Source organism: Geotrypetes seraphini, chromosome 9, assembly GCF_902459505.1.
Source record: "Geotrypetes seraphini chromosome 9, aGeoSer1.1, whole genome shotgun sequence".
NCBI lineage: Eukaryota > Metazoa > Chordata > Amphibia > Gymnophiona > Dermophiidae > Geotrypetes > Geotrypetes seraphini.
The window spans coordinates 113595100-113622829 of NC_047092.1; the positions used below are offsets into that span (position 1 = coordinate 113595100).

At 45.5% G+C, this 27730-nt stretch overlaps 1 protein-coding gene across 1 annotated transcript in view; it reads right to left on the minus strand.

Moving 5' to 3' along the window:
- The window catches only part of SEPTIN2 (septin 2), a 493452-nt gene that overhangs the window by 139251 nt on the left and 326471 nt on the right, over positions 1-27730 (minus strand). Inside the window, exon 6 of the mRNA XM_033957764.1 lies at positions 9664-9781. Within this exon, the coding sequence (XP_033813655.1) occupies positions 9664-9781 (118 nt within the window). The remainder of the gene's footprint in view (positions 1-9663; positions 9782-27730) is intronic.

Consider the following 27730-nt stretch of genomic DNA (forward strand, 5'->3'; position numbering starts at 1 on the left):
ACATACTGCAGCCGGTGCAGAAGACTGGAAAGCTCATCTTCTGGCTTCCGTGGGTGCTCATGTCTTGTTCTCCTTCTCAGTTGTGTGTGACCTACCCTCTTGATAGCAGTCATCCTGTTGGTTGTTGGTCTCAGTTGTGTTGGTGCTGCTGAACTGATTGAGAGTGCTTGTCTCGGTGTGTGTTGTGTGGCTAGGTAATAGTAAACAAAAAGAACAATAAACCGGAATGTAACAGCTTCCTGGCTCCTTCTGCAGGCTCCTTTGCAAAGGCGCTCTTGCTAAGGCGAGCGCCTTTACCGCTCGCCTTCACTGCGCGCCGAATGGCTACGCGCCGTTGGCTCTCCTCCTTTTAAGGGGGAGTCCGGCACTCTGGTGGTGACGCTGGCGGTGACGCGTTAGGGGTGGGTGGAGCTCCCTCACGCTCCCCCACGCTACTGCTCGCTGCCTTCCGCTGTCTCCTGCTTCTCCTCTCTCTCCGGCTTCTCCTCTCTCCCTCCCGCTGCTGTCTTCGCCGGGCCTGCTTCCTCCCGCACCGGCCGAAGCTGAAATGTGTAGTGCTGCGGTCTCCTCCTTTTAAGGGGTAGTCCGGCGCTCTGGTGGTGACGCTGGCGGTGACGCGTTGGGGGTGGGCGGAGCTCCCCCACGCTACCGCTCGCTGCCTGCCGCTGTCTCCTGCTTCTCCTCTCTCCCTCCTGCTGCTGTCTTCGCCGGGCCTGCTTCCTCCCGCACCGGTCGAAGCTCTAGTTGAAGCCAGCACAGAAGATCGCGGTTATAGCGCCTTTGCAAACTGCTTTTAGCTGTTTCCTCTGCTGCTGTCCAGCCCCTCCTCTGACATCAGAGGCAGGATCACGGCGGAGGAAACAGCTAAAAGCAGTTTACAAAGATGCTATAACTGCAATCTTCTGTGCAGGCTGCAACTAGAAGGTAAACGGTGCAGGGAGGCCAGGGGGAAATCAGACACCAGGGTGGCAAACTGGACGCCAGGGGGGGAAGCCTTACAGTAGCACAGCAGCACTTCCCAATTGATCCTCCCTCCTCGCTCTCTAAAGCAGGTGCGGCAGCGGCCGGCCAGCAAGAGCAGCGCTGCCGCTCCTGCTTTAGGGGGCGAGGGGGGAGGGTCCGAATTGGGAAGCCGATTTTTTTTTTATTATTATTATTTTTTTATTTTAAATCGATTCACCCAAAGTGAATTTGTAAACCAATTCGAATCGTGAATAGGAGGGCAGCACTAGTAGCCAGTACCTGATAGTAATGGTTGTGTTGAGGGAGTTAGCTCTCACAGTCTTACAGTCGGGGAGGAGGTCTGACTTGCAATTATTAGTTTGGCCCCTACGGAGCTGCTCTCTCAGGTTACCTGCTGCTTTGGTGATGTCACTTCCCCATCGTAAATTATATATTTTAAAACGTCTCATTGAGCCAATGAAGAAGATAGCTCATTGTTTTTGTTAGGAAGAGTTGCTTAAAAGCTGATTCTGATAGTCTGATACAGTGGTCTCAAACTCAAACCATTTGCAGGGCCACATTTTGGATTTGTAGGTACTTGGAGGGCCTCAGAAAAAATAGTTAATGTCTTATTAAAGAAATGGCAATTTTACATGAGGTAAAAACTCTTTATAGTTTATAAATCTTTACTTTTGGCTAAGTTTTAATAATAATATTGTAATTTATAGTTAAAGAGACATATGATCAAGAAATCTTTTTTTTAAACTTTTGTGATTATGATAAACATAGCAAGGACCTTAAAATAGAACCTGGCAGGCCACATGTGGCCCAAGGACTGCGAGTTTGAGACTACTGGTCTGATACAAATTTATGGAATTTGTGTTGTGAACTTGGGCATTAATTAGAATTGCCTTTATAAAATAGGCACCTCTTTGTTCATTCCACTTAATTACAATCTCCCTTTACCCACACAAACACATGAAAAAGGTCATCACTTAGATGTGGTAGCTATGTCCACAAAGTAGATTTTAGACCCTTCCATCTCTCTACCTGATGTCACGATATCTGGTCTGACCATTTTACTTATTATTTCAAGTTAATCTGACTCATTTAAAATCTAAAACACATCCAAGGATAAAAAGAACACATCTCACAAGGGGTCATATCAATACAGAGGAATATTGGTCACAATATGAACTACAAGTGGAGATAGGAGAAGGAGTCGATTTTTGGGACCACTGGATGAAAACTAGCACATTCATTTTAGATAAAATTGCCCCTAAATGAAATAGCAAAAGCTGCGCAAATAAATATAACAAATGGTTTGACACCGAACTTCTTAAAATGAAACAACTAGTAAGACTAGAAAGAATTTGGAAAAAAACAGGAAAGTTGTCAGACCGTAACAACTGGAGGTCCAACATAAAAATCTACAAATAACTGATAAAAGACAAACATAAAGCATTTTACTCTTCTAAAATTGACTTATCTAGCACTAGCTCAAAAGGAATCAATACAAAAGAGCTGTTCAATTTGGTTACGAATTTGACACCATACGCCACACTCAACTCGTGCACAATATTAAACTACCTTCAGAAAATGATTTAGCACAGCATTTTGATTCAAAAATTAAAAACCTAAGAAACAACAGTTCGACAAATGACATTAATGATCATCAAATAGCTAACATACAAGGAAATGAAATACCAGCGGACATGATCTGGAGTTCCTTTCAAGATTTAGAATGGAATAATTATGTCAAACTATATAACAAATACTAAATCTAAATCATACTATGTTCTGGACTCATGTCCCCCAGAAATTGTGAAAGCAGCTCCATTAGACTTTAAACTATGTTTGCTGAATTACTTAGCCGATAACCTAAAAAATGGAAAATTCCTCACTAATAATGGTCACATAATAATAACCCCAATTCCAAAAAATAGTAAAAAAAATCATCAGCACTAATAACCAACAGTAGACCAGTAGCATCCATTCCATTTATTTTAAAAATCATGGAAGGATTGGTACATACCCAATTGATGGAATATCTTTATCAGTTCTCTCTCTTACATAAAACTCAATCTGGTTTTAGACCTTTGTTCTGTACTGAGACAGTAATTGTGGCTATCTTAGATAATCTGCGTCTCTTTTTCAGTAAGGGCCTTAATCATGCAATTTGATATGAGCTCTGCCTTTGACTTAGTGGACCATGGAAAACTGCTACAATGTTTAGATGCAATTGGTATCAGGGAAGAGGTGTTAGACTAGTTTCGAGGCTTCCTTATGTCCCGTACCTATCAAGTACGTTTCAATTACGATCTCTCCGATACCTGGAGCAATCCTCTCTCACACCCCCATGGTCTGGCATTTCACTCTCTCCTCTCCCTTCTCCCCACTTCCATCAGCATCAATCCCCTTTCTTTCCCTCCAACCCAATTCCATCCAGTATCCTTCCCCTTTTCCCTGCACACCAATTTCATCAGCATCTGCCCCCTTTCTTTCCCTCCAACCCAATTCCATCCAGTATCCTTCCCCTTTTCCCTGCACACCAATTTCATCAGCATCTGCCCCCTTTCTTTCCCTCCAACCCAATTCCATCCAGTATCCTTCCCCCTTTTCCTGCACACCAATTCCATCAGCATCTGCCCCCTTTCTTTCCATCCAGTATCCTTCCCTCTTTCCCTGCACACCAATTCCATCAGCATCTGCTCCCTTTCTCGCCCTCCACCATCCTTTCCACAATGTAACGCCCCCCCTCCATGGCAACGGGCCCCCATCCAGCATCGAAGACAACACCACCAGCCCTCTCCCCCGGCATCGACGAATGGCAACGTAGCCTTCACCTGGCTTTCAACAGCAACGTGGCCGGCTCAGTTCCAGTAAGATCCCACGATGACTGCGTCTGCCAGAAGTAGTAAGTGACGTCGGAGGGGGATGGACCGGCAGATGCATTCATCGTGGGACTTTCTTGGATCTGAGCCGGCCACGTTGCTGTTGATGCCGGAGGGAGGCTGCATTGCCGTCTATTGATGCCGGGGGGGGGGGGGGGGGGCGGTGTTGTCGTCGTCGATGCCGGGTGGGGACCCGTTGCCATCTGAAAAATAATTAGCATGGTAAGTTGCCCTTCAATGGGCCCCCCTGACTATTTCGGGCCCTAGGCACGTGCCTACTGGGCCTATCTATTAATCTGGCCTTGGGTAAGTGTGGGAGGGAGGGAGGGAGGGGTTTGTATGAAGATGGGTAATGGGTGGGACTGTGGTTGTGGAGCATAGGAGGATTGTGGTTGAGGAGCATGGGGGAAACATGGAGACAATGAAGCCAGGGTTGTGATGGGTGGTCCCAGGGATGATTTAGCTAAGACTCAGGGAGGTGGGGGCAGCTGGAGGCTGGGATGGCTGCCCCATACATGGGGAGGTATGCACAATAGGAAGTAGTGGTGTATAATAAATAGTCTGACATGAAAGTTGCTACTTGGAATGTGGGGGGTATCAATTCGCCCATTAAGCACTCAAAAAGTTTGCAGCATCTGCAACGCCACAAGGTGGATAAAGCTATGTTGCAAGAAACTTACTTGGATGATGAGGAACATACAAAATTGATGCACTGGTGAGTGAGAGTGTGTGTGGCAGCAGCTGTTGCTAAGAAACAGAGGGGGGGGGGCAATACTGTGCAGGAAGGGTACATTGGAAATGCAGCAAAGGCTGTCCTGCAAGGAGAGATAATAAGTTATGCCAGTTATATAAAAAAGCATGGGACAAAGAAATTTTGCACTTGGAAAAAGAGATGTAGAGAACTAGGCAGATATATGGGATGACGCAGGAAGCTGGACATAAAGCAGCCTTGTTGGATGCAAGTAGGTCTTCTATAAATATTAACTCTTTAAATATGGAAATAAGGGTGGGAAGCTTCTTGTGCAGCTGTGGCAGGTAGGGAGGGTAGAAAGAGGATACTTGGTCTGTGAAAGGAGAGAGGAGAGAAGATCACAGTGAGTGAGGACATTTGTCAGGAGTTCTACCAATACTATAGTGGTTTGTATGCTAAGCCATCTGAGGAGGGGCTGCAGAGCAGTGCTTACTTGAATTCTTTGAATATACCTAAAATAACAAGACAGAATAGAAATAAATTGAATAAAACCATTACGGCTGAGGAGGTTTACTGTTGGGCCATAGATGCAGATGGACTACAGTTATAGATAGACTATGGGTAGAGATGGGGAGTCTATAGTGGACCAGTTGGTGAAAGTGTTTAATGTGATGGTGCAAGCTGAAGTACTGCCAAAACATCTAAATGTGGCACGCATACTGGTGCTGCCCAAACCAGAGAGGGACCCCCTCTTGACAGGGTCCTATAGACCCATCTCATTGTTAAACACAGAAATTAAATTGCTGGCTAAAATCTTGGCTAATAGATTGATGATTCTTTTTCCTAGTTTGGTACATGAAGCCCAGGTGGGGTTTGTTAGAGGGCGCTCATGAGTCAAAAACATGAGAAAACTGTTAAAACTCCTTGGAACAGAGTCAAAGGGGGCACTTGGACTCCCTCCATGTTAGTTTTGATGTGGAAAAGGCCTTTGACCATGTGAGATGGGAGTTTCTGTACATGACTGTGGCGTTGGGGATTCTAGTTCAGAAAAATAAGGCCGGGAGTTTAGACGTATAAAAGCCTTTTTTGATACTTTCCTAAAATATATCTCTCTTTAAATTTTAGGTTTTTCTCCCCACTGAAAATAGTGGTCTAAGGAAAAGGTAATTCCACTATGCTGTAATAATAATAATAAAAAAATAATAATAATTCCACTATGTTGTAATAATAAAAAAAAATAAATAAAGAAATCAGCCAACTTCTATATGAGCTGTTCAAGATAAAAGGACATATAGATGGAAAGGATTAAGCAACTTGCCCAATATTACAAGGAGCTACACTGGGATTTGAACCCAGTTTGCCAGGATCAAAGCCCATTGCACTAACCACTGGGCTACTGCTCCACTCCCCTGAAATGAGAATTCTGTTGTTTCACAGAGGTTTAGTAAAGACGGTGTCTAAACTTATCTATAGGATGGCTGTCACATTCTGATGGTATAGTGCAGGGATCTCAAAGTCCCTCCTTGAGGGCCACAATCCAGTCGGGTTTTCAGGATTTCCCCAATGAATATGCATTGAAAGTAGTGCATGCATATAGATCTCATGCATATTCACTGGGGAAATCCTGAAAACCCGACTGGATTGCGGCCCTCAAGGAGGGACTTTGAGACCCCTGGTATAGTGGCATAGTCTCTGGAACTGAAGGACTTTCAAAGAGTGGATTTAACCAGCAAAGACTGATGTAGCCATTGTGACTTGTCAAGTTCGGGACAAGATTATATTCGGAGTGCTTGATGGTCTAGACTAAGACTCTGAGGCCCGGATTCTGTATAGGATGCCCTCGCTGCACAACGTGACTAAGCGTTCTAAGCATGAACTACCGTCACCTGACAAGGCCCGTCTGTACATCTAACTCTAAGGAGCATTGCGCCTCTATTTGTTCCTGAAGTACTTAGGCAGCTGATTTGTACACTCTTTCTCACTTAACTGATCCCTAGAGCCGCGATTCACTAGTATTAACATGTCATTTCCACTCAATTTGTAGTATTTTTAACCATTGTAAACCACATAGAACTTCATGGTCCTGCGGTATATAAACTGTTATTATTATTATTATTATTAGCCTACAGATGCCTACAATCGGGACGCAGTTTACAGAATCTGGGCCTGAAAGTGCCTTACGAGTTGTTGAAATCAACATGGATTGATGAGCTATGGAAGAACCTGTATGAAGGCTGAGAATCATATGCTGAGGTTAGGCTGGTACCGAGGGAGACAGTGGAAGCACCAGTACCGGTCGATCGACTGAAGTTCCAGGAATAGCAATGGTACCAAGGTAGAATGTAGCATCTGTACTGAGCCTTAATGTAGGAAATAACACAAAGCAGGGAAGGATCGGTACTGAGCAGAATCTGATGTTAAGTAAGCTGTATCAGTACTGAGGAGAGAAAAAAAGCAGGCATTGAGACCACATTCCTTATGATCACACGGCCAGCTTTGCACCATGTGGTTTCCCTGCATACGGTAGGACATTGCTCCGGTACTAAGGGCTGTGAAGCCAGTACCATAGGTGCCACAGGGTGTTGAAGCATGAGGAACCCCAAGGGGAAGTGCATTTCAGGAATGACGAGTGAGAGTTAAAAGTTTGATATCTTTGTGCAGCGATTTGGCATTTATTTTTTATTACAGTCTAAGAAGAACATCATAAATGCAAGTCACTCACCTAAAAAGCAGCTCTAAAATAAGGGGGACAGGATGAAGGTCAAAATGGAAATTTTCAGGAGTAACCTAAGGAAATGTTTCTTCACATAAAAGGTGCTGAATGTGTGAAATGGCCCCCTGGTGGAGGTGGTGGAAATTAAGTCTTTATTTGAATTCAAGAAAGAGATTCTATATCCCAGGCTAAAAGACAGGAAGGAATAGTAAAGAGGTGCCCAATACGTCGATTGCGATCGACCGGTAGATCGGGAAGGCAACGCGAGTCGATCTCGGAGCCCATCCCGGGTTCTGTGATCGACTCGTGTTGCCATCCCGATCTACCGGGCTGATCAGCCTTCTTCTCCCCGATGTCCCCCACTGCCACCCCAAGCTCTCACTGCAGAAGCATCGGACCAACCAGGATTCCTCCCCGACGTCAACTCTGATGTCGGAGAGGAAGTTCTGGGCCAGCCAATCGATGCCTGGCTGGCCTGGAACTTCCTCTCCGATGTCAGAATTGACATCGGGGAGTGGAATGCTGGTCAGTGTGAGATGCTTCTGCAGGGAGAGCTTGGGGCAGCAGTAGCTTGGGGGCCTGTTCCCCGATGGCGGCGGCAAACCTAGTGGCTTGGGGGAGGGCAGGGAGAAAGAAAGAAAGAAAGGGGGAGGGCTGGGAGACAGAAAAAAGGGGGGGGCAGGGAGACAAAGAAAGAAGGGAAACAGAAAGAAAGGGGGAACAGGGAGACAGAAAGAAAGGGGGCATGGAGAGAGAGAGAGAAAGAAAGAAAGAAAGGGAGGCAGGGAGACTGAAAGAAAGAAGGGGACAGGGAGAAAGAAAGAAAAAGTTTGGAGAGAGAATGAAGTCTAGAGTAGAGGAAGCATACTGGAAAATGATTTTATTTTCAATTTAGTGATCAAAATGTGTCCGTTTTGAGAATTTATATCTGCTGTCTATATTTTGCACTATGGCTCCCTTTTACTAAACCGCAATAGCGTTTTTTAGCGCAGGGAGCCTATGAGCATTGAGAGCAGCGTGGGGCATTCAGCGCAGCTACCTGCGCTAAAAACTGCTATCGCGGTTTAGTAAAAAGGGAGGGGGTATATTTGTCTATGGTTGTTACTGAGGTGACATTGTATAGAGTCATCTGCCTTGACCTCTTTGAAACAAAACCCGGAATATGAATGATAATTAACATTTTCTCTGCCTTTCAGTGTGCTTTGTGTTTATTATTTTATTTTATTGTTGGTAGATCATTTTGACTTGGTCATTTTAAAAGTAGCTCACAAGCCCAAAAAGTGTTGGCACCCTGGAATAGTAGATGCTATGGACAGGTCTGAATGGTCTTTAATTTGCCTTTATTTTTTCTGTTTCTACGTATGTTTATTACATTGGCCCCTATGATAGTGATTGATATGATAGTATACAATGCTATATTAGAGTGTCTCTTAAACTGTGTGCTCCAAAGAGATTCCAGGTGTGCCACGAGAGATTCCAGAATTTTATTTTATTTTAAAAATTATTTTCATAAGTATACACTAGAATAGATGACATGTACATTGCGTATGCAACTTTCTGTCAATGTTATGAGCGCATGTGTGTGTAAGAATGCAACCGCCCAGACAAATATCATTCTTTTAAGTGATTAGTCCTTGAAAACTAACGTCAAGTAATTTTATTTCTGGTTTTTATGCAGTAGTTATCCTAACTTGAGCAACAAAGCAATCAAGGCTTTCTTACCGTTTGGATCTTATCTTTGTAAATTTGGATTTTCAGCTCTGACAGAAATTATTTTTAAAAAGAGAACTGCAAATGTAGCTGATGAAATGCATGTTTGTTTGTCGACTATTGAGCTGCATTTTCAGTTAATTTGCACTCAAAAACAAGAACATTTATCGAATTGATTAGTAATTCTATTTTATCTACTTTAGTTTCACTGTTGTTACAATTACCTATACATACGGCCTCTTTTACGAAGCCGCATTAGCGGCTGCCATGCGGCAACAGCCCCGAAGTCCTTTAAATCTCTATGGGCTGCGGGGCCGTTAGCGCAGCGCAGCTTTGTAAAAGAGGCCGATAGCTTAAAGAACTTTAAATAAATAACTCTCAAATTTACCCCCCCCTTTTACTAAACCACGATAGCAGTTATTAGCGCATGGAGCCGCACTGAATGTTCTGCGCTGCTCCCGACACTTAAGAGTTCCTATGAGCATAGGGTGCAGCATGGCTCCCTCCGTTAATATCCGCAATTGTGGTTTAGTAAAAGGGGGAGGCAATTTTTTGCTGGTTTTGCAATTTTATAATTTTAATTATAATGTGCCACAAAAACATTTGCTCTGTTTAGTGTGCCAGAGCTAAAAAGGTTTGAGAGACACTGTCTATTATACTTAAGAATTTGTCTTGTTTCATTTATATATTATTTACAAACAAATAAATATTACCCTTCTCTTTAACCTTTCACGTTCTTTCAGCATCAGAGTATCAGCTTTAGCAATTACAGGGACAACATTTACTTTGTTGTGTATGGCCTTCATGAACTGAACATCAAGAGGTTTAAGGCTGAAATAAAATCAAACAAAATTTACATTTTCATATGCATTACAAAAATCTCACACTTCTCATTACTTGAAAATTATTCCAGGAAAGATATTATTTATTAGTTTTTTTAAGCCCGTTACATTAACGGGTGCTAGAATATATGTCTATCTGTCTTTCTTTCTTTCTGTGTCTCTCCCTGCCCCTGTCTCTTTCTTTCTATCTCTCTCTCTCCCGCTGTCTGTCTGTCTTTCTTTCTGTCTCTCTCTCCCTGGCCCTGTCTCTTTCTTTCTATCTCTCTCTCTCCCGCTGTCTGTCTGTCTTTCTTTCTGTCTCTCTCTCCCTGGCCCCCTTGGTCTGTCTGTCTGGCCCCCTGTCTGTCTGTATTTCTTTCTGTCTCTCTCCCTGCCCACTGTCTTTCTGTGTGTCTGTCTTTTGTTCTCGTGCGCTACCTGCCTGTCTTTCTGTCTCTCTCCATGGCCCCCTTCTGTCTCCCCCCCAAGCAAACCGAGATTGCTCCCTGGCCCCCTTTCCCTCTCCCCCCCACACTTCCTTGTGCAGCAGCAGCATTTCCCTCTTCCCTGTGCAGCAGTATTTTCCCCCTTCCCTGTGCAGGAGCAGCATTCCCCCCACTTCCCTGTGCAGCAGTAGCAGCAGCATTCCCCCCCCCCAACTTCCCTGTGCAGCAGCATTCCACCCCCTTCCCTGTGCAGCAGGGTAGCAGCATTTCTCTTCCTCAAGCCGCCACCACGGCTCTTCTCACGAGCTGCACCTGTGTCGGAAGCCTTCTCTCTGACGTGACGTCAGGGAGGCTTCTGACGCAGGTGCAGCTCATGAGAGGAGCTGTGGCAGCGGCAAATGACTTTAGAATAACTTCAGTAAGGGAACCGGCCAGACCTGGAGGACCTGTGTTAGACGGAGTGAAGGTGGGAGGGGGGGAGTCACCGCTGTGGCCGCCGCCTCCGTGGTTAAGGTGCCTCCGCATGCGCAATAGAAGGAGCCAGCGTACCACTGCTGACTCCTTCTACTGTGCATGTCTGACACAGAAGCACGCATCACGAAGTCAGGGATCACGGCATTGTAAGTGCGCATGCGCGCTTAGGGTTTTATTATAGAGGATATATGTACATCTGCTCTTTAGTGCACATGATTTCTCCAAGGTAAAATACACACATACTTTTGAATTTCCAAAATTGTATGCTTAATTGCAAATCCACCTAACCCACCTTTGAAAAAGACTCCTCAAGCATACACATCCCATGAGATGGAAACTTTAAACTTGTAAAGCTCATTTTGTCTATCAGTTGTCACCGGCAGCCTCAGGGCAATGGGTCCTAGGGCACCAGTGGCAAGAGAAAACTCTTGTGAGCCGCTGCGGGCAGCACAAGGAAGATAAAAAAAGGTTAGAAGAAGTGAACACCACCACACCAGGTAGGTATTGTATCAAGCAATAATTGGGTTTATTCTTCAAAACAAAATATTCAAAGCAGCTTGCTTGTTTCAAGTTCAATCAGTTTCATATTGAAAAAAAAATATTGAAAAAAAAACACAATCTTGTCAGGATGTTCCAGATATAAAATATAGTCCCAAAACAAACAAAATACACTGCTAAACAGTCTCTGGGTTAATGTCAGTCAAATAAAGTTCAAAAACACATAATTCAAGCTTTTCCAAAGCTGCTGCTGGCTCTCCAGCCGATTAATAGTGCAAACTTTCAAACATTCAAAAAAGTCAGTCTTTTGGGCTGATATCCTCAGCCTGTGCTAGTGCTACAACACTAGGCCCCAGCAGTTGACTTGCTGGCCAAGGAGTATGCTCTGCGTGGTCGCAATTCACCAATCATAGGCCCTCAATCCCACCACAGAAAATGCGAAGCATTCCCCACTGCCTGGGACTGGTAACAGCCGTTCCCCTACCCAGGAGAAAAAAGGAAAAACCCCACAAAATCTCAAAACAAGTCTTTTACAGTTCTTAGAGGTGCCTTCAAGCACCACACCTTCTTCAGGGTTAGCACAAAAACATTTAATCAGCTTAGTTAAGCAGTGTTCAAGTAAAGCATTTAGACAATCTGAATTACTTGCCTTCAGTCCAGCAAACCTCCATTGGCAGGACTCCATTCCGTGTCTCAGCATATGGCTCCAGCTCCATATCCTGGAAATCTTGAGGCATGAAGTTGGGTGACTCCAAACCAGCCTCAGTCAGCTCCATACCTTCCAGCTGCTCACTGCCATTCAGAGCTCTCAACCCTGAGTCTCTCTGCCTTTCCTCTTGCTGCTCCTTTTCCTTCTCCCTCTCTAACTGTTCAGCTCTCTGGTGTAATAGCCTGCAGCCACGCTCCAAACCCTCAGGTGAAAAGGTTTTTTGGCCGTTTCTGCTTCCAGCCTGCAGGTGACTGCTGGGAACTAAACTAGAGCTGTGTGGGGGTTGGGAAACCTGCAACTCTGCTCTCCCGCTCCCTCTAGGGGTCAAAGAAGGAAAGTCATCAAAATGCTCAATTTGGGGTTTAAATTGAGCTTAATGTGGAGTGTCTGCTCTTGAGCTGTGCACTGCTCTGTGGACAGACCTAGCAGGCATAGGCTGAATACCACACAGTATGAAGTTACTCTAAGCTCACCATAACAGATATTTAAATTACTCCAATATTCACCTTTATCAATGAGGAAAATGGTTAAAAATAGCTAAAAGGGTTTGTGACAAAGGTCAGAAGTGTAAACCAGGTGTGGATATTGTTTAAAAATACCATCGTGAAAGCCCAGAACAGATGTATTCCACATTTTAAAAAAGTTGGAAAGGAGAGAAAATGAGAGCCAGAGTGGTTAAAAGGTGAAGTGAAAGAGGTTATCACAGTCAAAACATCCTTTAAAGAATGGAAAAGAAATCCCAATGAAAAAATAAGAAATGACAAGCGCTGGCAAGTTAGATGCAAAGCATTGATAAAGAACGCTAAACAGGAATATGAAGAACAACTTGCCAAAGAAGCAAAAACTCATAGTAACAATTTTGTTTTTAGGTACATCAAAAGCAGAAAACCTGTGAGGGAATCCATGGGACTGTTGGATAATCAAGGAGAAAAAGGTGCACTCAGGGAGGACAAGGTCATAGTGGAGAGACTGAATGAATTTTTTGGTTCTGTCTTTACAGAAAATGTAAGAAATCTACCTGAACCAGAAAATGTTTTTCAAGGGTGATGAAGCAGAGGAATTGAAAGAAATCTTGGTGAATCTGGAAAACGTACTAAGTCAAATCAACAAGTTAAAGAGTGATAAATCACCTGGACTGGATAGAATACATCCCAGGTTTCTGAAAGAACTCAAACACAAAATTGCTGATCTGTTGTTAGTGACCTGTAACTTGTTGCTAAAATCGTCTCTAGATTGGAGGATGGTCAAAGTTATGCCGATTTTTAAAAAGTGCTCCAGGAAGATCCAGGGAATTACAGACCTTATTGCCAAACAAAATAGTAGAAATAATTATAAAAAATAAAATTGTGGTACATGTAGATAAACATGATTTAATTAAACAGAGTCAGCATGGGTTCAACCAACTTGCTGGACTTTTTTGAAGGAGTGAATAAACATGTGGATAAAGGTGAGCTGGTTGATGTAGTGTATATAGATTTCCAGAAGGCTTTTGACAAAGTTCCTCATAAAAAGCTCCTGAGAAAATTAAAGAGTCACGGGATAGGAGGCAATGTTCAATTGTGGATTAAGAATTGCTTATTGGAAAGAAAACAAAGGGTAGATTTAAATGGCCATTTTTCTCAATGGAGGAGAATAAATAGTGGTGTGCCGCAGGAATCTGTACTGGGACTGGTGCTATTTAGCTTATTTATAAATGATGTGGAAATTGAAACTACAAGTGAAGAGACTGAACAGTTTAGTGTCATCTGAGTTGTTAAAACGCATGCGGACTGTGAAAAACTGCAGGAAGACCTTAGGAAATTGGAAGACTGGGCGTCCAAATGGAAGATGAAATTTAATGTGGACAAATGCAAAGTGATACAAATTAGGAAAAATAATCCAAATTATAGTTACCGGACGCTAGGGTCCACCTTGGGGATCAGCGTTCAAGAAAAAGATCTGGGTGTCATCGTAGACAATACGTTGAAATCTTCCACCCAATGTATGGCTGCGGCCAAGAAAGTAAACAAAATGCTAGGAATTATTAGAAAAAGGGATGGTAAAGCACAGTTACTTACTGTAACAGGTGTTATCCAGGGACAGCAGGCAGCTATTCTCACATATGGGTGACGTCATCTACGGAGCCCGGATGCGGACACCTCACAAGCAGACTTGCTTGAAGAAACTCGAAGTTTCGAGTCGCCCGCACCGCGCATGCGCGAGTGCCTTCCCGCCCAGCATAGGGAGTGTCTCCTCAGTTCAAATAGCTAGCAGAGAAGCCAACCAGGGGAGGTGGGTGGGTTGTGAGAATAGCTGTCTGCTGTCCCTGGATAACACCTGTTACTGTAAGTAACTGTGCTTTATCCCAGGACAAGCAGGCAGGCTATTCTCACATGTGGGTGACCTCCAAGCTAACCAAAATGGGATGGTGGGAGTGTTGGCAATTTAGGAGAATAAATTTTGTAACACTGTTTGGCCAAACTGTCCATTCCGTCTGGAGAAAGTATCCAGACAGTAGTGAGAAGTGAAGGTCTGAACCGAGGACCAAGTAGCAGCCTTGCAAATTTCCTCAATAGGTGTAGATCTGAGGAAAGCTACTGCAGCTGCCATTGCCATGACTTTATGGGCTGGGACTTTACTGTGAAGGGGTAATCCATCCTGGGTATAGCAGAAAGAGATACAAGCCGCCATCCAGTTGGAGAAGGTGCGTTTAGAAATTAGATGTCCCAACTTATTTGGATCGAAGGAGACAAAAAGTTGAGGAGCAGTTCTGTATGGTTTGGGGCGTTCCAAGTAGAAGGCCAAAGCACATTTACAGTTCACGCAGTGTTCCCTCTAAGGTGAGCGCATGAGCGATCGCTCACTATTTTCAGTGGCATCGCTCATACGCTTTCTCCTGTCGCTCACTCTAGGGCGGGCGGAGGTGAGAGGAAGTGGCAGCGGCCTGTATTTTAAAGTTGAAAAATGCAGCGGCGGCTCCTCTCAAGATCCCCGACTGCATCGGACTTCCGACGCAGGTAGGGATTCGTGAGAAGAGCCGCTGCCATGTCTTCAGTGTCGTATCAAGGGGGGGGGGGCGGTCCGCCCCGGCTGTGCACCCGCCCTAAGGCTGCAGTCTGAGAGGAAGTTCGGGCCAGCCAATCGCTACCTGGCTGGGCGGAACTTCCTCTCCGAAGGCAGAATTGACATCGGGGGATTGCTGGTTGACCCGGTGGGAAGCAGAGAGAGCTTGGGGCAGCCGCAGCGGAGGCTTTGGGGCCTGTTTCCCCCGATGGTGGCAGCAGTAGCTTTGTGGAGGGTAGGGAGAAAGAAAGGGGGCAGGCAGGGAGACAGAAGGGAAACAGAAAAAAGAGAAAAAAGAAAGAAAGGACAGGGAGAGAGGAAGAAAAAGTTGGGGGAGGGAATGAGGTCTGGAGGAGAGGAAGCATACAGGCTGAAAAAAGGAAAGAAAGATTGGATGCACAGTCAGAAGATGAAAGTGCAACCAGAGACTCATGAAATCACTAGACAAGGTAGGAGAAATTATTTTATTTTAAATTTAGTGATCAAAATGCGGAGGCCTGGAACTGTCACAAAATCGATCAGAAAAAGTGTCATAAAGTGGTAAGAGATGCCAAAAAAGTCTATGAAGAAAAGATAGCGCAAGAAGCCAGAAACTTCAAGCCCTTTTTTAGATACATAAAAGGAAATAAACCAGCAAGAGAGGCAGTGGGCCCTCTCGATGACCAAGGAAGGAAAGGGTCAATCAAAGAAGACAAACAAGTTGCCGATAAGTTAAATGCATTCTTTGCCTCTGTCTTCACAAATGAGGACACTACAGCAATGCCAGATACAGGGAAGATATTCATCGGAGGCATAGAGGAAAGCCTCGCAACAGTAAATGTGGAGTTGGACATGATATACTTTCAGATTGACAAACTAAAAAGTGACAAATCCCCTGGACCGGATGGAATTCACCCGAGAGTATTAAAGGAACTTAAGGTAGAAATTGGTGAACTATTGCATGTCAATTAGAACCGAGCAAATACCAGAGGACTGGAGGATAGCAAATGTCATACCAATATTCAAAAAAGGATCAAGAGGTGAACCAGGAAATTACAGACCTGTGAGCCTCACATCAGTTCCTGGGAAGATAATTGAAGCACTAATTAAAGACAACATTGTACAACACTTGGAAGATCACAACTTAATAAGGGCTAGTCATCACGGCTTTAGGAAAGGGAAGTCATGTCTGACAAATTTACTTCAATTCTTTGAGAAGGTGAACAAACAATTGGATAGTGGAGATCCAGTGGACATAGTTTACTTGGATTTCCTGAAAGCGTTCGACAAGGTTCCGCATGAAAGGCTTATGAGAAAACTACTGAGCCATGGAATAGGAGGAGAAGTGCACAGATGGATTGGCAAATGGCTAGAGAACAGAAGGCAGAGGGTTAGCATAAATGGGCAATTCTCGGACTGGGAGAGAGTGACTAGCGGCGTGCCCCAGGGTTCGGTTCTTGGGCCTATCTTGTTTAATATTTTTATAAATGACCTTGAAGAGGAAACAACATGCAATATAACAAAGTTTGCAGATGATACAAAACTATGTCGGGTGGTTGGCTCTTTAGGGGACTGCGAGGATCTCCAGAAGGATCTAAACCAGCTGGAAACTTGGGCGAAAAAGTGGCAGATGAATTTTAACATAGAAAATGCAAGGTGATGCATCTAGGAAAGAAAAACAGAGAACATGAGTACAAGATGTTGGGGGTGACATTAGCCAAATGCGAACAAGAAAGGGATTTGGGGGTACTGATAGACAGAACCCTAAAGCCTTCGGCTCAATGCGCAGCGGCGGCGAAGAAAGCAAACAGGATGTTGGGCATGATTAAGAAGGGGATCACGAGTAGATCAGAAGAGGTCATAATGCCACTTTACAGAGCAATGGTCAGACCTCACTTGGAATACTGTGTCCAACACTGGTCTCCATACCTTAAGAAGGATATAACTCTGCTGGAGAGGGTGCAGAGGCGAGCCACGAAACTAGTCAAAGGTATGGAAAATTTGAGCTACAAAGAACGCCTCAGAAAACTGGGACTATTCACCCTCGAGAAGAGAAGATTGCGAGGGGATTTGATAGAGACTTTTAAAATATTAAAAGGATTTGATAAAATAGAAAGGAAACAGCATTACTAACATTTTCGGAGGTGACACGGACACGGGGTCATAGCCTGAAACTGAGTGGCAGCAGGTTTAGGACAAATGTTAGGAAGTTCTGTTTTACACAGCGAGTGGTTGGCGCTTGGAATGCTCTCCTGGAGGAGGTTGTGGCGGAGACTACTGTTCCGAGTTTCAAGCGCAAGTTGGATGCACATCTTCTTGAAAATCATATTGAGGGATACGGGAAATCCGGGTCTCCTAAAAGGTGTACTTAAATGGGCCACCACGTGCGCGGATCGCCGGACAAGATGGATCTCGGTCTGATCCGGTGAAGGCATTTCTTATGTTCTTATACTGTCTATATTTTGCACTATGGCCCCCTTTTACTAAACCGCAATAGTGTTTTTTTAGCGCAGGGAGCCTATGAGCGTCGAGAGCAGCGCTGGGTATTTAGCGCAGTTCCTTGTGCTATTGTGCTATTGTGGTTTAATAAAAAGGGAGGGGGGTATATTTGTCTATTTTTGTATGGTTGTTACTGAGGTGACAATGCATAGAGTCATCTGCCTTGACCTCTTTGAAACAAACCCAGATTAGGAATGATAATTAACATTTTCTCAGCGTATAGTGTGCTTTGTTTGTTTTTTTAGTCAAATATATTTTATTGAGCAAACAAGAAGGTAACAGTACAAGCACCAAAGTACAAAACCAGCTCAACAGATTTTGAAATGACCCCAAAAGAACCCCCCCTTCCCAACCCAAATCCCCACCCCCCACCTGCCCACCCCCGGGTCCTCCTTCTAAAACACAGTAGTGAAGGATTAAAAGAGAATTAATACATGAAATAAAGAAAAAAAGAAAAATACAAAATAAGAATCAGCAGTTAAGTATCCGGCTATGAGCCAGAGGGGTCAAGGTAGTCCAAAAAGGTTCCCAAGTACTCTGAAGAAAGCGGCCCCTGGCAAGAAGACAGATCTTTCACATCCCTCCTCTCCCACATCAGGAGAGAAATTATTATTATTATTATTAGGTTCTTATATCCCGCCATACCCAAAGAGTTCTAGGCGGTTCACATCCGTTACATTAGGATCCGGTCTGAACACGGATTTACAAAAATTTTGTCGGAATTGCAGGTAGCGCGGAAGGAGGCAAAGTAGTTTTAGCACAGGTTTATCATAGTTGGGTTAGAAGATAAAAAGGAGGGAGTGGGAAACCAGAAGAGGGGGGGGAGAGGGAGGTGGGGGTGGGGGTGGGGTTGGAGTGTATGCGGGGAGTAAGGACTAAGGGTCTTGTTCGCGGAAGAGGTGTGTTTTGAGAAGTTTTCTGAAGTCTAGGTAGGTCGGGGCCTCTAGCATCATTTGGGCTAGCCAAGGGTTTAGCTTGGCCGCCTGGAAGGCGAAGGTTTTGTCGATGAATCTTTTGAGCTGGCATGATTTTATGGAGGGGAAGGTAAACAACTGGATTCTGCGGGATTTCTTGTTGGTGCAATACATATTGAAATGTGGGGAGAGGTATTTTGGTGAGAGACCAAATACTGTCTTGTAACAGATGCAGGCGAACTTGAAGAGGACTCGGGATTCGAAGGGTAGCCAGTGCAGTTGGTGGTAGAAGGGGGTGATGTGTTCCCATTTGTTCAGTCCAAAAATGAGGCGGACAGCTGTATTTTGAATCAGTTTTAGTCTTCTGGTGATTTTCTTTGTGGAGCTTAGGTAAATGATATTTGAGAAATCATGCGGCATCTCCACAGGGAATAGTCCGGAGCTTCAACCTCAAGCCATTTCAACAATATGCATTTCAGAGCAATCAGGACAGTCCACTTGAGGAAAGTTGCTACTCCTTTAGAACGAGGGAAATAATGAGGAACAGTCCCAAACAAAAGTAGAGGAGAGCTGTGAATGGTAATGTGCCAAAGGTTCTCAACAAAAGTAAAGATAGTAGTCCAGAAAAGCTGAACCCTAGGGCAGGTCCAAAACATGTGTCCCAATCCCACTTCCGGAGCCTGGCAACGTAGGCAGGCAACGTTAAGACGGAAGTGGGACAAATAAGCCCTTTTAGGAGAGATGTATAAACGAAAAATCAATTTAAAATGTTGTTCCCAAAAGGTAGTGTATTTGCGAAAAGCAGGCAGTCGACGGACAGCCTGAAGGAGCACATCAGAGGGCAATTCAACAGCAAGATCGCGAGACCAAGCCTCTTGCAACCGAGCATGGTCAAACAAAGGGGATTCATCTTTTAAATGGCGATGATGGAACTTGAGGGGGACCGGAAGTTGGGAACCAATAGTAAAAGCCGTGGACAACAACTTTTGACAGAAGGCTTGCAAAGAGCCAGAAGGTAAGGAAGAAAGGTAATGGTGGACTTGCAAAAAAGCAAAATGGTCAGTGGAAGGGAGATCAAAGGCTGCTCGCAACTGAGCAAAGGTTTTAGGGGTTCCATCATCGTTAACCAACTGAAAGACATAATGAATACCCTTCACTTCCCACCGAGCAAAACTGGGACCATCAATCCCAGGCAAGAAAGAACTATTAAAGCGAATAGGCAGGAAGGGAGAGACAGAGGGGGGGAAAGAGAGTGAAATTTACAGACCCAACGCCAAACCTTCTGCAAGGGTCGGTGCAGTAGTTTCACTGAGAGAGAATCAGGTTCAAGAGAAGGAACAGAATGAAGATAGGCGCTAAAATGAGTAGAATGAAAACATGAAAGTTCCAAAGAAGTGTTAGTGAACGAGAAGATTTCCGAACCAACACTGCTATGCCACCATGGCAGCCCTGAGAGGAAGCAAAATAAACCTCACCCACCCAAGAGCGACGTAACTTAAGATGTTCCGCGTCAGTTAGGCGAGTCTCCTGTAAACATGCAATATCCGATCGACCGCACTGCAAGGCAGCCAGAATTTTAGACCGCTTCACAGGGGACGTGATGCCCCCAACATTCCAAGAGGTGAGTCTAAAAGGGGTACTCAGGTCCAAAAGTTAGGAGAATATACTGAAAAGGAAAGAAAGGCATGAAAACTACCCCAAGGGCCCAGCCACCCCCCAGAGCAGGAACACTGAGTAACATCAACCAAAATGAAAACCAATACAAGTATTCCATAAGACAAAATAATGGAAACATACGGAGGGAGGACCCCCCCACCCCCCAAATCCAACCCATCCCACCCCATCCCAGTGCCCCCCAACTACCCAACCCATCCCAACACCCACCCCCTAGGAAAGAAAACCCGCCCCACAAAAGTGGAACAGAGAGAGAGTCACACAAAGATGTATTCGGGGCTCCCAAATCCCCCAACCCCACTCCCATCACACGCACCCCAGGCACAGCAACAAACCTCCATTCAGCCAAACAAAACCCCACCGGAGACCAGAATAAACCAGAGTCAAGATGCAGCAGTGCTCCAAAACCTGGGGAATAAAGGAACCCTTCAAACCTCCGGTACAAAAAGAGCACCGCTAGGCCTCTCCGGGCAACATCCCCCCCCCCCCTCAAACAGCACACCATCAACCACACAAATGCAAGGCAGAAAAGAAGAAGCGAACCCCAAAACCAGACAAGTCCCCTATCAAACCAGTGAAACAAGCACTCCCCCCCCTACCAGACAATCCATCCAACCGCAAGCACAGCAGGACCCCAAGCTAAGCAAAGTCCCCACAAGCAGTCCAACCAAGCAGGATAGGGCAAGCAGTCAAAACAAACAAAAAGCCAACACCCAGAGGCCCACTGAAGAGAAGAGGCCAGCAGGCACCCCGGGGAAGCACACCAAAAACAAACCCCACTGCAAACCAATCTGGTGAGGACACACTCCCTCGCAATAAGGTGCCTCCAGCAAAGTCACAGCAAGGGCCCCCTCAAGGCACCGCACCCAGGCAGACGTCCCGCAAATAACCAAACAGGCAGAACCGGGTCTGCCAAAATTACAGGGCAGGGGATGCAAGGGTGCAGTGACAGCAGAAGTCAGAGGGGCGAAGGCACTGTCTAAAAGTAAGAGGCACGAAATAACAACCAAGTCAAAAGCATGGGTAGTGCCAACACCCCAACATGGACCGGAGCGCCAAAGGGTCCAAAAAGAAGCAGGGAGCCAACCCAGAGTCACGAAGCTGGGTCCCGTAGACCAGAAGAGAGTCGCTCCACAGGATAGTGCTAGGGCAGCGCAGCAGCTGAGACAGCAGACTCAAGGGGCCGAAGAAGGCCCCGCTTCTCCTGGTAACGCATCAAGATAGGCTTGCGCGGCCTCAGCCGAGGTGAACATTCGCCATCCCGAGGGGGTCCAAATCTTGAGCTGCGCCGGGTAGAGAAGCTGGAATCGCAGTTTGCGGTCGTAGAGAGCCGAACACACATGAGAGAAGCGCCTCCGGCGTTCCTGTAGCGCGGGGGAGTAGTCTTGAAACAGGCGCACAGGGGTACCTTCATAAGAAAGAGTGTTCCGCTTCTGTTGGTAGTGTCTCATTAACTCAGCTTTGACAGCCAAGTTATGAATCTTGAAAATGGTAACCCGAGCCCGCTCCCGATCATCAGAGCGCCGGCCCAGGCGGTGTGCACGGTCAAGTCGCAAAGGTCCCACACCAGACGGAAGTGGCAACGCAGCTTGGAGCCAAGACTCCAAGGTGGAAAGGAATCTGGCATCGGGAACCGTTTCAGGGAGACCCACCAGGCACAGATTGTCTCGCCTCGAGCGATTCTCGAGGTCCTCCAGTTTGTCGGCCTGCCGTTGGAGTTGCGCCTTCACAGAAACCAATTCAGCAGCAGAGGCCGAACACGTGTCTTCCACCCCCGAGACTCGGCTTTCCAGCTCGCCTGTGCGCCTGATGGTCTCCCCCAAGAGAGCTTCGAGAGAGGTAAGTTGGCTAGAAAGATGGTCAAATCTAGAGTCCAGAGCCCTCACCACCGAAGCCGACAGCGCAGCGATATGGGCCTCAGACAAGGGAAGCGCGGAACCCAAGTCCCCTGCCACCATTTTAGGGTCAGGCCGTGCCGATCGAGTCTCCCTGTCTTTAGTTGCATGGCTCGATTTACCGCTCATGACCGGGCTGGCTTGCTGCACGAACCGGTCCATGCACGACCCAAAAGGTCCTGGAAAGAGCGGGCCAGCAAAAACGAATTATGGAGTTGAGAGATTCGGGGCCCCGGAGCACGAGTAAGGCACGTCTCACTCGGCTCAGCACATCACGTGACCTCCCCTGCTTTGTGTTTTTTAATTTTATTGTTGGTAGATCATTTTGATTTGGTCATTTTAAAGTAGCTCGCAAGCCCAAAAAGTTTGGGCACCCCTGAGCTAGAGCGTTGAAGCTGTGTATTTCTATTTAATCCCCCCTTTTACAAAACTGTGGAGCGTTTTTTAGCACCAGCCGTGGTGGTAGCAGCACTGATGCTCAGAATTCTATGAGCGTCAGAGCTGTTACCACCGTGGCTAAAATCCACACTAGTTTTGTAAAAGGGGGAGGGGTTAGTTTGTGATGACATATTCCATACTAGGCAAAGGTGTTTTCTGTGTTCTGTGTGTTCGAAAGACATAGTTTTCTGTTAGGATTGACGGTGTAGGATTGATCTGTGCTGGTCTGGCTTGTTTAGTTTTACAATGGGTGTATTGATGTACTGCTCACTGCAATATGTAAGATGCTGCCTTTTCCTAGGTACTCATGTGTGACGTGTGGCTTGTTACTAAAAATCATGTTTTTCGTACAGATGGGGGGGTGCCAAAAATGATGGGCCCTGGGTGTTACATATGCTAGGTACGCCACTGTATGTAAAGATACCAGAAAGCTGGCGAAGCAAAAACTTTAAGTAAATTGTTATTCTTCTATGTTTTGAGTATTAACCCTCCCACAATCTCATGGGCACTCGTTTCAAGTTTATTGAGATTTTGATTTAAACGCAATATCAAATATTTTCAATGCGTATAACAAAAATAAATTTGGGGAAATAAATAAAACCATTTGAACAATAAACATACAAACATATCCATAGATGATTAAAAATACATAAGGAGTACAAGGATAAACTACATTTGTTTAAAAATGCGTCCTCCCTGCCTGCTCATAAATTTGTGGAGTATGTAACTTGTCGCTCATGCATATTTTTTTTTGCACACACCTCATCAATCTTTAGAGGGAACATTGGTCCAGAGTATGAAGAGATGATTCTCCAGGATGAGAATGAGGCTTTGGAAAAAACACTGGAAGGATGATGGATTGGTTGAGATGAAATTCTGAGACCACTTTAGGTAGGAATTTCGGATGAGTACAAAGAACCACCTTATCATGATGGAACACAGTGAATGGTGGGTCAGTAACTAAAGCTTGCAGCTCACTGACTTGTCGAGCAGAAGTGAGGGCAATGAGAAATACCACTTTCCAAGTGAGATACTTCAGATGAGCCTTATCAATTGGTTCAAATGGAAAATAAGGAGAAGTGCTGAGGCTCCTTATGATGAGCAAAACACCATGTAGAAAATCTAGTCCATTTTTGGTGATAGCATTGTCTAGTGGTAAGCTTTCTAGAAGCTTCTAAAATATCTCTTACAGATTGAGAAAACTGAAGAGGGGTTATGTTGAGAAGTACCAGGCTGTCAGGTGTAGAGACTGCAGGTTGGGATGAAGCAGAGATCCTTGACTCTGTGTAAGCAGAGAAGGAAAAACTGGTAGAAGGTATGGCTCCCTGCTGCTGAGCTGAAGTAGAAGGGAGTTCCATGGTTGTCTCGGCCACCGAGGAGCGATTATAATCATGGTGGCGTGATCGTTCTTCAATTTGACTAAAGTCTTGAGAATGAGAGGGAAGGGAGGAAATGCGTAGAGGAACAGATTTGTCCATTTCAGAAGAAAAGCATCTGCCTCGAGGCGCTGTGGAGAGTATATCCTGGAGCAAAACTGAGGCAGTTTGTAGTTATGGGGAGCTGCAAAGAGGTCTATCTGAGGCGTACCCCACTGTGAAAAAATGTGATGAAGAGACTAGGAATGAAGAGTCCATTTGTGAGGTTGCAGGAGACGACTCAAGTTGTCCGCCAAGCAATTCTGAGCACCTTGAATGTAGACAGCTTTGAGAAAGGTGTTGTGACGGATCGCCCAGTTCCAAACTTCCAGAGCTTCTTGACAAAAGGAGGCAGATCCTGTCCCTCCCTGTTTGTTGACATAAAACATGGTGACTTGGTTGTCCATGTGGACAAGGACTACTGTGTCGTGAAGGAGATGTTGAAAAGCATGGAGAGCTTTGAGGATCGCTCTGAGTTCCAACTGATTGATAGGACACTGACGATCTGTACTGGTCCAGAGGCCTTGAGTACGGAGACCATTGAGATGAGCGACCAAGCGTAGATCGACGAGTCTGTCATGAGGACTTTCTGATGAGGGGGCATTTCAAAAAGCAAGCCTCTGGAAAGACCAATGGAGAGACTTCTTCAAAGAAGGAGTGACTGTAATGTGTCGAGAAAGAGGATCGCAAGCCTGCATCCACTGAGATGCCAGGCTCTATTGAGGAATTCTGAGGTGAAGTCTGGCAAAAGGAGTCACGTGTACTGTGGAGGCCATGTGACCCAGAAGCACCATCATGTGTCTCACTGAGATGGAGGAGCGGGAAGACACATTGTGACAGAGTTGAAGAAGAGCGTCCAGACATTGTTGTGGAAGGAATGCTCTGAGTTGGACAGTGTCCAGAACAGCTCCAATGAACTGTAGATTCTGAGAGGGCTGAAGTTGAGATTTGGGAAAGTTGATTTCAAATCCCAAACTTTGCAGGAACCAGGTAATCCGGTGGGTCGCTACAATAACTCTTTGAGATGTGGAATCTTTGATAAGCCAGTCGTCAAGGTAGGGAAACACCTGAAGACCATGATTCCGTAGAGCTACTGCTATTACTACCAGGCAATTGGTGAACACTCTGGGAGACGAGGCCAGGCCGAAGGGTAGAACTCTGTATTGGTAATGCAGATTCCCCACCCGAAATCTGAGATATTGACGGGAGGCCGGATGAGTGGGAATATGAGTGTAGGCCTCCTTGAGATCCAGAGAGCATAACCAGTCGTTCTGCTCGAGGAGGGGATAAAGGGATGCCAGGGACAACATTCAAAACTTTTACTTGACTAGAAATTTGTTGAGAGCCCAGAGATCCAAAATGGGTCGCAGTTCGCCCGTCTTCTTCAGAACAAGGAAGTAACGGGAGTAAAACCACTGTTCTGCTGTTCCAAAGGAACTGGTTCGATGGCATAGAGACGAAGCAGAGCTTGAGCTTCCTGAAGAAAAAGGGCGGTCTGGGATGGATTGGAAGGATACTCTCTTGGAGGAAGCTCCGGTGGAACCTGAGTGAAATGAAGAGAGTATCCTTCCCTGATGATGGTAAGTACCCATAGGTATGATGTAATTAAGGTCCAGCTGTTGTAAAAAATGATGGAGACAGCCTCCTATAGGGGGAAAGGGAGACAGAGACAGAACGGTGGAGGTTATGCTCTGTTTTAAACAGTCAAAAAGGTTGAGAAGCCTTAGGTGCAGCAGAAGGTTGGGATTTCTGTTGCTTCTGAGGTGGCTGTTTTGTCAGAGGAGGGTGAGTATAAGGAGCTGGCTTTGGAGCAAAAAGCCTTTGATAGATAACAGCCAGACATGCAGGTTTGGCAGGTGTTGGCTTCGTTTTAGATCTGACAATTGAAGCAAATGACTTTTCATGGTTAGATAATTTTTTAGTGGCTGCCTTGATGGACTCGTCAAAAAGGTCGTTGCCTTGACAAGGGATGTTAGCCAGCCGGTCTTGAAGATTAGGGTCCATGACAATGGTACGAAGCCATGCAAGACGACGTATAGCCACAGAGCAAGCAGCCGCTCAGGCAGATAACTCAAAGGTATCGTAATGATTGCAGGAGATGGAGACGCAACTGAGAAAAAGAAGCAATGACTTCTTGAAACTCAAAATGCATATGATTATCCACATAATTCAAAAATTTCAGCAGTAGAGAAAGAAGAAATTCAAAATAAGTAATGAAATAAAAATTAGAATTGAGGACTTTAGAGGATATCATAGCATTCTGGTAGATGCAACATCCAAATTTGTCCATAGTTTTCCCCTCCCTTCCAGGGAGGACTGTAGCATAGACCTTGGAAGGATGGGATCTCTTCAAGGAAGATTCAACTAGTAGGGATTGATGAGATAACTGTGAGTTGTCAAATCCCTTGTGATGCACCGTTTTATACCTCAAGTCCAATTTTCCAGGAACTGCTGGTATAGAAAATGGAGTCTCCATGCATCGAGTAAAAGTCTGGTACAAAAGCTTGTGAAGTGGAAGCTTGAGACTCTCTGCCGGAGGCTGAGGGAGATGCATGACTTCAAGATATTCCTTAGAATATTTGGAGCCAGTATCCAATTTAACATCCAAATCTACAGCCATCTGTCATAGGAAAGATGAAAAAGACAGTTGATCTGGCGAGGCCTTGTCTCGAGAAGGACTCGAGGACGTCGAGGCAGCATGTGTCGAAGAAGACGGTTCGGCATGGAAAAAGTCTCATAGGAACCTGGTAACTTGGTCGAAGCAATCAGAGACCTGGAACGAAGAGTCGGTGGTCTGGTCGAGGCCGGAGTAGAACGAGGCTTCGAGGAAGATGGAATATCCTGTGAGGAACGATGCCATGAAGAATGCCTCGATGAAGGTCTCAAGCGATGGTGAGAACTGTGTCTAGAACCAGACCTTGAGGATTGAGGAGATTTTGCCTCGGAGACGGAAGCAGCCAATGCCAATGTATGAATAGGACTAGAGGCTGTAGATCGAAGCTCCAGAGGCTTGGAGGAGGAACCTCGATGCACTCATAAAGACTCTGCTCCTTGCTGAAAGTGTTAGGAATCCTGTCGATGCACTCGCAAAGAATCTACTCCTTGCTTTTCATACTTAGGTGGCAGACCAGACACTCGCAGAGACTCTGCTCCCTGCAAAAAGTGTGGCTCCAACCGGGACATAGGAGGCGGCTCGACCTCGCAGGAGGTTGCTGGATGCCCAGGCAGGATAATTGGAAGCAGCTTAGGACCCATAATGGTAAGGTACTGAAGGAACTGCTTCTCCAATATGGTCTGGAAAGAAGCCGGCAAGGTGGGTTCCGCGTCTGAAACCGGCCCACCTGCCTTGGCTGGAGGTTCCTTCGAGGTAGTGCGAGAGTGCTTCAACTTAATAGTCTTGGACACTTTAATCACCACCGGTGGAACCGACTGCTGAGCTATCTGACCTGAGGAAAACAGGGGAAGATACAGCAGGTGATGTCGAAGCAAGAGCTGCTGCAAACGATGAAGGTTTGATGAGGCTCGAGGTGGAAGCAGGAGGTGCCGAAGGAGCATCGATGGAAATCGAGGTTGAAGACGCCTTCGAAGACGAGGGATCAGATAGAGACTCCATGTCAAAGAGCTTATCAACCAAAATGCAACAACGCTTAAAAGCTCAAGATTGAAGTGTTAGGCAAGGTGTGCACGAGGTTGGATGATGTTGGACGCTGAGGCAGCGTCTGTGAGGGTCTGTAAGGAAGATCGTGCACCTACACTTGCTACACTTCTTAAATCCTGTAGCAGGGCGGGACATAGGCCAAAAAATAGCCGCTGCAAAGTCGAAGCACGTGGGCTGCGGCAAAGCGGCCCGTCCCGGAGAACGAACGGAAGAAAATAAATTTTTTTTTTAAACAAATGAAAAACAAAGAAAAACAGCAATTCGTGAATAAAAAGACACAAACAGCGGTCAAAGAGAAGGTAAAGTGAACAAAGTTGA